This window comes from Agrilus planipennis, unplaced genomic scaffold (genome assembly GCF_000699045.2).
Source record: "Agrilus planipennis isolate EAB-ADULT unplaced genomic scaffold, Apla_2.0 scaffold177, whole genome shotgun sequence".
Lineage (NCBI taxonomy): Eukaryota > Metazoa > Arthropoda > Insecta > Coleoptera > Buprestidae > Agrilus > Agrilus planipennis.
In genome coordinates this window covers 66,970-76,201 of record NW_020438926.1, presented here as the reverse complement: position 1 = coordinate 76,201, position 9,232 = coordinate 66,970, and the positions used below count along the sequence as shown (strand labels likewise).

The window sequence follows — 9,232 nt, the reverse complement described above, 5'->3', positions numbered from 1 at the left end:
TTTGAAAAGTAATTTTTTGATAGCTGCTTTTTTTCCCTTATATGTATCTATATTACTATTAAAACCACGCAGTTAATTCGTATAAATTTTAATATAAAATCATTATGATATACAAAATTTTTATTTAGTCAAAGATACTTTGAATTGAAATAATTAGTTTTTGAATTACATTTTTATTAAATGTCTATATAATTGCTACTGAATTTCTTAATTGTGCTGTCATCTAGTAATAGTAATTTGTACCATGAAGGTAATATCAGCGAACACAATTTATGATATCTGTGTCCGCTGATAATACAAGTGTGGTACATGTACCAAGATAGTAAAACGAATAATATATTTAACTCGTCACCTATAAATCTGTCATTGTATTGCTTTTGCAATGAAATTGTGTCGTAATTAACGAAAAGGGATGAAAAGTCCTACAACAGTGATAAAAAAGGATAAATTAGTTGCTTTCCCTGTTTCACTTTTCCCATTCCATGATAAGTACATATTTCTTTATGTTAAAAGATATCTTGAATTTTGAAATCTGTTGCATTCACTTACCCCTTTCGTTGAAAGGCATACGCAATCATAATATTAATGAAATCATGTTGTAATTAATATACGAATGTGTACATACGTCGACTCGTATCATAATCGAGGGAGTTAATTTGCATTGACCGATGTCAACAGGCCGTTTGGAAATTAATTAATAATTCGTCAGTTTCACATGGCAGCCGCTTTTATAGGCTTGGTTATTAATTTCGATCGTGCTCATTTTATAAGTAGGATTTAATTTAAAATGTTCATGTTCTCAAATAATAATTCCTGTAACATTTCTAAATACAGGTTTATAATTACGTAGTTGAGAATAACAACTGTATTAGGGAGTGAAAAAGGGTGCGAATTTAGAACTTATACTTCTCCTTAATTAAATATCAAATTTATAAAATTGATATTGACGAAACCTATTAAGTGTTAATTAAATTCACAGTATTAGTAAAAGCTAAACTTTCTTCGTTATTTGGCATAACTTGTAAAAGTATTAATTAATACAACCCTTCTCGTTCACAATAAATATTCAGCAAAATTCATTATTTCCTTTTGCAAGAGTACATGTGAGAATTAAGCTGTGCAAGTGGCATTTTTGGTAATTTTACTTAGAGTTCCTTTTGTAAAACGGGATGGCGATAATGCACCACTGCAGCGAAATTAATTTCAATATTGTGCTTTGTACCTACCTAGTGAAAATTCAATTAGCTGCTCGCAGACTCACCATGAACTTTAAATTTCATATTTAATTATTTTCATGGAGCTCTTTCACTGCTGCAGTAGTTCGCAAATGATAATATAAACATCGCCACAACTGCTATTTTAACAGCATTTAAATATGCAAAATGGAAGTTGAAATTATACCTGATAATTTTAATGAGTCCAATTTAAATTTAAATAAGTAAGATGACTACATTCAGGTACTTTTTAAGCAGAGAAATATAAACTATTTAAAGGCTGTTACTCGGGTATTATCTTACAGGTATATAGGTACGTATCCCATAAAAGAATTAATATTAGCTGTTTCGCTGTTGTTTTTTGCTATAGGTTGATCATTGAGAATTACATCGAGACCTTGCATTCAAACTGAAATTGTTATTCTGTTTGAAACAACGATTCTTATAAATACCCAAATTTTCCAGATACATCCAAGTTTTCTTTTAAAGTACTTAAGTAGTTATGCTGGTTCATAAATTTAACAAGTATACAATATTTGCCATTACAACAACCGAATTCGATTGCTCTAGGATTATTGATTCATGCATTCGTANTTGTTATTACCTTACGCATAGTACTATTACGAAAACGCTATAAATTTTTATGGCGTAGATATAGACAACTTTCACAATAATTATACACTTACTACTTAATATATTTTTTTATTTAGACCATCCACTTCTAACAAAAGTTCATGAGATTGTAATCGCACCATCTTTTTCTGTTTCTTAAGGAAACTACACTCCGAAATTAATGTCTATTCCGGATAATAAAACTGATGTGAAGAAAATGCGAAGTAAAATTACAATTAAGACAACAGCAAACATCACATAAGTCTCAGTACGCAGCATTGGAATCCAAGAAATCAGAATTCCAGAGTGCATCACTCTACTGCAGCCTACATATCTCCAAAAAACCTAGAATCCTTGGAGTATCCTTACTCTAAGAATTACCTATTATCTTTTTGGCATTGATACCACACAGTTTCTGAGAGTTCCACTCTTGGACAATAAGTTTTTTAAGATTGTGTGGTCTGATTTCGCTGTTGTTTTTTGCTATAGGTTGATCATTGAGAATTACATCGAGACCTTGCATTCAAACTGAAATTGTTATTCTGTTTGAAACAACGATTCTTATAAATACCCAAATTTTCCAGATACATCCAAGTTTTCTTTTAAAGTACTTAAGTAGTTATGCTGGTTCATAAATTTAACAAGTATACAATATTTGCCATTACAACAACCGAATTCGATTGCTCTAGGATTATTGATTCATGCATTCGTATCTAATTTAGTAGTAGATGAACGTTCTACATACGGAATCTGTGCGAACTCATTTATATAATCGGAACGACATTAAAAATTCTAGTGACACAAAAGTTTTCATTATAGTTTGTAGATTAATCAAACGCTGTATGATGTGCAACTAGAAAGAAATACATTTACACGAAGCTCGTCAGACCGTTTGAAGAAAGAGACGAGGCACTTGTGGCGAAAAACCTAGTAGTAGCATGTACTTTATTGCTATTGGAAAAGCTCGCTATAAAATAAATTTCCTTTAAGAAGTGGCTGCTGTGGTGCTTCCTTTTTTTGTTCAGCTGTCTTTAGCAACGCGATTTATACTTACGTTTTTCTTTTTTTAATTGAAAATTTATCTCACATCGATCGCATATACTCTTTTATAATGATACTTTTCAAGAATTTAAATTATAAATGTGGAATTAACTGTAATTCAGCTATTCAGTATCTACCTAACTTTCTCTGACAAAAGTAGTTACTTTAATATCAAGTTTCATCAATTTTGTTTAACAAAAAAAATGTGTAGACAGGGTGATCACAAATAAATCGATCAAGAGTCATTTTGATATCGAAAAAGCCCAAAATGTACCTATGCGAAAACATTACGTAATTATTATACTTACTACTCGATATAATTCCAATATTTCTCCATTTCATAGATGTTGCGGTCACTGCAAACGCCCTGGCGATGTCAACCATTGAAGGAGCAAGGGACCTCAAAGTGACCGTTTCTTCGTCAGCATTGTTCTGAAAAGATTACGTTCTCATAATCAGTTGAAACAATTACTGATTTGCAAACTGAATTATCAGAGAGAATTAAAGCATCAGAATGATTTCATATTAACCTTTTCATCATATGTCTTTTATTTATTATAAAAAAATATTAATAAAGGTGCCATATTTTCCATTAGTTCATGTAAACTAAATACTAACTTGACATCCGCATTCGCATCCGCGGATTTCTAAAAGATAACGGAATGTTTAATTGGTGTGTGTGTGTGCTTAACTTAAACAGACCTTTCCCATTGGAACATCTAAAGGGTGCAAATGTAGTTAATTCTATCGGGTTAATGTTTTTTAATTAAAACAGATATCGGCGTGTGTGCGTAATTGTGCTCCGTATTAAAAAAGCTGAATTTATGTGAGACAGAATCGGGCAGTAAAAGTGAAAAAAGTAAAGGACAACCCTGTGGCAGACTGGTGTCTGGCTTGCAAATGGACTTTCTCTGATCATTCCTGATTTACATAGAAATTAGGTTTCTTTTGTAGCAACCGTTTCACATTTCAAATATTCTTTGGATTTCTTTTGCAATCTTCTCGAATAATATCCATAGAAATTTCTTGAAAAGTATTTTTTTATTTTCGCTTTTATACACGTATGTACATATACTTTTTAAGATTGTTTGATAGTCGACTTAATGTTGCATATTTGATTTTATTTTTTTATTGAATACTAAATGAACATTTAATCCTTTTAATGTTTCTATTAAATTTATCGTTGGGATTAGAACAAGGTATTTTAATTAAAACCGTTTTGATGGTTGAAACAATGGTGATTTTTAAATCTACATTAAGTCTGGATGAAATGAAATTATTCGTCAATGTCAATGTTTTCCTTTTTTCAAAAAGTTAATAATAATAACAAAAGCTGGTTAATATCGGAAGTTTATTTTCTAAAAAAATATTAATTCTGTCCGGCGCCTTCGCCAAAAATTAAAATTTATATTCATTTGTTTGATTTCAAAGATATTAAATTTTCCAATAATAAAAGAATTTTATTCATCAATTTTCACCTATTATTTTAAGTTATCGAAAGTCTAACATTATTACTTTTTTGACGCGTTTGTAGCTATAACTAGACGTAATTTTTCAGTTATAAAAGCAGACCTTTCAGAGCAATTGTAAGTTTTACTGCTCGATACTGGTGGATACAGATATTCAACAAAAGTAAACCTTCGAATATAGTAATTTTAAAGCAACGATCAAATGCAGTGAACCACAATAGTCGTAAAAACCAGATGGTCGGTAGCAAATAAAATTTAATGGGTGGTATTGCAAGGCAAGTGCATAAAAATATGTTAACTGTCGTTGCACATGCTTTATGTCATACGCAGATATTAAATATTATATGTCAATCGTAAATTATAAATAAATAAAATACTCTCCCAACAAATGATTCGGAAAATTAACTCGCTGTCTTTTGAAACACATTAAAAAGTACCTACTACTGAAGGTATTTTCCTGTAAAAGGGGAAGCACATTTACTTACCTGAGGGCATGACCAAGTTATGAGACTTGTGTTGTAAAAGTTTGCTATGAAATAGCTAGGATCACACATGTTGGCATCAAGAGACCCAATCACCGATCTTGAGTTCACAACTGTTCGAAGAATTTCTTGTTTATCGAAGCACATCTCTGAAAACAAAGAAATTTTTCTTATTCAATAACTCCCAACGATTTTGCTCCCCCCCGGGAGTTTGAATATGTATCGCCCTTAAAAAGACCGTTATTTTTATTGCAAAAGAAATGATGAGAGCAAGTAAAAGTGAAAATTTAGGTCAAGAAGTTTTTTTATGTGGCAAACGGTCATGAAGAGATCTAAAGGACTCAGGTGAACCGTGCAAGGAACGATACTGAATTATTAAGTAGTAGGAAGTAAAGTAAAAGGGCTCAACACGAGAAAACGATCCCTTTTTAAGAATCCTCAACTAAACAAAAGACCATCAGGCTTGAAAATGTCATCGAGAAGTGTAATTAAAGTTGATTGTTCTAGAACTTTTATTCCTGCCCTTACAAAGGACCATTACCTATCAATCTTCTCCAAATGTAATCTTTGTAAACCCGTTAAATGACCCCTTCACATAAAGGTTTTCGTATTATTAAACACAATCAGTTATTTTTATAGATGAGAATAATATTTAGCCCATAGTGGCAAATCATATTACAATATTCTTGTAGTTTTTAATTTATAAATTCACCTAACTTCACCATCTCAAAGTTGTATGGAATCGATTGGATTCAAAAGTCACAGATTTTACAATTAGTTAAAATAAGTCAAGACGGAAAGAGTGGTAGGGATATAAAGCAGAGGATAGAGCAGGGTCGAGTTCCCTTCAATAAGAAGATGTTACTTTAGAAATTCGGAAAAGATTGTTAAAGGTGCATGTTAGGAGCGCGGCGCTGTACGGATGCGAAACATGGACAGAGAAGGTTAGAAATCAAGAGGTATTAGAAAGAATAGGAGATCAGGGGACTCTATGGAAGTCAATGAGATATAGAAAAGATAGACTGGTAGGACACCTTCTTGGGCATTTTAAATATTTTATCAAAAAACATCTTTCAACTATAAAATCCAACATAATAACAAGCAAAAACAAAATCAAAATCTGTTTACGAACTAAAGAAAAAGAATTTTCTAAAAATATCGTCCAATATTCTTTCAATTTTAACGTTCAGAACTTTAATTAAAATAAAGTAAAAGGCGATTAAATCCAACATAATAACAAGCAAAAACAAAATCAAAATCTGTTTACGAACTAAAGAAAAAGAATTTTCTAAAAATATCGTCTAATATTCTTTCAATTTTAACGTTCAGAACTTTAATTAAAATAAAGTAAAAGGCGATTAACGGAATTCTTTTGTAGATTTATGAAGTAACTCCTTCTTGGATTTATTTGAAGTACTTCCACTAACCTGATTAGAAAATCCTCATTCAATCCTAACAAAAATTACATTCATCCACCTTAATGCCCCTTTATAAGGCTGATTTCTTTCGCCTATGTACCCTCAAAATAATAAGCTAATTTAAAATTGCAACATTTTTATTTTTAACAGATCAGTACATCGTCCCATGTAATTAAGTAAACATTTCGAGCCTTATAGGGCAAGGAAATACGTAACGACGGTGTAATTAAACTTTTAAGTCTTTCATTATTACTCATCGTCGACTAATTTAAGGAAACTTTGTAGGTACTGTAACATTTTCATTCGTACACTGTCAACTATCATACTTGTAAGGAAAATTCTATATTTCTTTCGTTTAATTCGATAAATATAATATTACAGAACGGTATCGCAACAACCCCTAACGCATAAATGGCGTCACCCTAAGTGAAAACTCTGCGAAATACTTTAACGTCTTCTTTAAATTCTAATTTATTGGTATAAAATTTCGATTCTATTAATATATTAACAATAAGGGATATGTCGTCAGTTGAATTGAAAATAGAACTGTCGAATACATTCTCTACAACACATTAATTCTAACCCGGTGTTGAGTTTGCAGCTAGAGCAAGGTGAATATGACAGATGAATCTGTCGCCTCGACTTGTACAGCTGTACAATTTCCAACATCTCAAAACCCAGGAAAATTGCGTTAGCAAGTTGCTTGGGGTTAATAATAAAATTGCATAAGCGACAGGCATTTAGAAAAATTATATCTCATCTTCCTTGAGATAAATAAGTGTTTTGGATATTCTAAAACATTTTTCCGCGTAGGTAAATATTTTAATTTTCGATTCTCAAGTATCTACCTACTAGACTTTACAATCCCTAAATAATCTTTATCGACCTTTAAGGATTGACATCAATCCCCGAAGGGTTCGTGTCAGCGAAAACAAAAATTTATAACTCCCTGCTTCAATTATGGGAAAATGCGGGATCGACAATAGAATCAGTCTCCGTCAACAGGTCAAAGCAATAAAACATTAAAAGTTAATGAATATGTAACAATTTGGAGGTCTACCCGAAACCAAAGAAATTAATACGTGACCTACCAGATGAAAAAGTTTAGGAATATTTTAATAGAGCATTCCATTTAGGTATTTCTTTAAAGTTTATCTTACTATAAAATTGCCCGTTTCTATTTTTCAATTTACTTCCAAGCGAAATGTTTCATTTAAATGCTTACGATAAGTGAACACTCTGAATATAAATGAAGTCATTGAAAACATCCACGTTACAAACATTAACACATGAAAGTCTAGATTGATGTTTCCCAAAATGAATACATCAGTTTCATCCTTTGTTATCCTTTACAATTGAGAGATATACGCAAACAAACGTCTTGTATATCTTAGTGAGAATAGAGAATAAAGTTCTAGACACTTCTTTCAAAAAGAAAATGCAACTTCTAAACTTTACTACATTCAGAATAAGTAAAACGATGTAGAACTTTTCGAGATTCTTGTATGACCACCCAGCAACTGTTGAATTTACTCATTGATCTACCTCTAGTATGAAGTGCTCTACTAAAATTTTGAAAGAAATTTGAAGTATGCAGTTAAGCAAATATCCCAAATTTGTAGAAAAAATCATTTTTTAAGGATACGTTAATGTTTCTTATAATCAATATCTATAGGTATTATAAAAGTAAGTGTTCAATGTGCGTGCGACTAAAACTCAGGAGTGAGTCCTAGTACGATCAAGGGAGTCATATGGTGTGGTAACTCTCCATCTCCCTTCTATGAAGAAAGTTCCCGTTTTTACCTAAATGCTTATTTTTGAAGATATAAGGGCTGGAAGTTTCGGTATAAAACATTCGAGAGTATTCGAGAGCATTCCACAACATTTCAGGACGTTCAGGATCATCCCAGATCATTGCGGAACATTCCAAAACATTCGAATGTTGCGGGATATTCTGGAACACTGTGAACCATACGAAGCCTTTTTTGAATGGGTGAAACTACTTATTGGTAAGGGTATGTAAAGCAAGAGCCGTCGTGGGTTGCAACGTTCGGGAACATCCCGGAACATTCTGAAGTGTTGTGGATTGTTCGGGAATAGTCTGGAATGTCCCAGATCGTTGTGAAACGTTCCAAAACACACTCGAATGTTGTGAAATGTTCTAGAACATTTGTGGATAGGTGGGGCTACCTGTGTACGTTTTGTATTTTAAATTTTATCCTTTTATTCCAACTACCACACAATCTCATATCAATTCCCTGAACGAAGCGGCTAGTGATAAATAAATGTTACTCACTTTCTAGTGGGGCAATTGTGATTGACATATTTTCTAGTTGTCTCTCTAAATAATCCAAATCGATGGAGTGATAACAATATTCAGAAAGTATAGCGATATGCTCAGCCGCTGTCATTAGTGGAATGCAGACAAGTATCCCCACAATTAGCAGGAGTGCCATGTCTCCCTTATCACCGAGGCATGGCACTTGGTGCCCCAATAAATGTCAACTCATTTGCTACATCTTCTGAAAATTACGTGTACCATTCTCTAGTATCGTAAGACTTATATATATGTTGAAGTAGAAGAATCTGAAAATAAAAGGAAAAGCAAATTAATAGGTACAGACCTTCGTGCGTGTGAAAATGTAACTATTTTAGTACTTATTGTCAGATAAAATAGAACGATTTAGTTAAAAAAGGTAAGAAAATGAAATAAATACTAAATTTAATTTTAATTTAATTAGTTCAAGCAATGGAAGTCAATAAAAAATAGGCGAGATAGGTTGGTATAGGCATGAAGGTCTAGTCAGAGAAATATTAGAGGCAGAAACAGGAGTTAGGAGGGGTAGAAGTAGACCTAGATTAGATTACTCTTCGCAAATAGTTAAGGATGTGGGCTGTTCTAGTTTTAGGGAAATGCGAAGTTTAGCTCAGGATAGGAAAGACTGGAGGTACGTGTCCAACCAGTCTTAGGACTGATGACCTTATGATGATGATGA

At 32.3% G+C, this 9,232-nt stretch overlaps 1 protein-coding gene across 2 annotated transcripts in view; it reads right to left on the bottom strand.

Annotated features, from left to right (window-relative positions):
- The window catches only part of LOC108740664 (retinal guanylyl cyclase 2), a 59,343-nt gene that overhangs the window by 47,505 nt on the left and 2,606 nt on the right, over nt 1-9,232 (bottom strand). For both annotated transcript variants that reach the window (XM_025974062.1, XM_025974063.1), the window contains exons 2-4: nt 8,533-8,822; nt 4,822-4,967; nt 3,176-3,299 (exon numbers count right to left, since the gene is read on the bottom strand). In XM_025974062.1, the coding sequence (XP_025829847.1) occupies nt 3,176-3,299; nt 4,822-4,967; nt 8,533-8,692 (430 nt within the window). In that variant the 5' untranslated portion in view covers nt 8,693-8,822. The remainder of the gene's footprint in view (nt 1-3,175; nt 3,300-4,821; nt 4,968-8,532; nt 8,823-9,232) is intronic.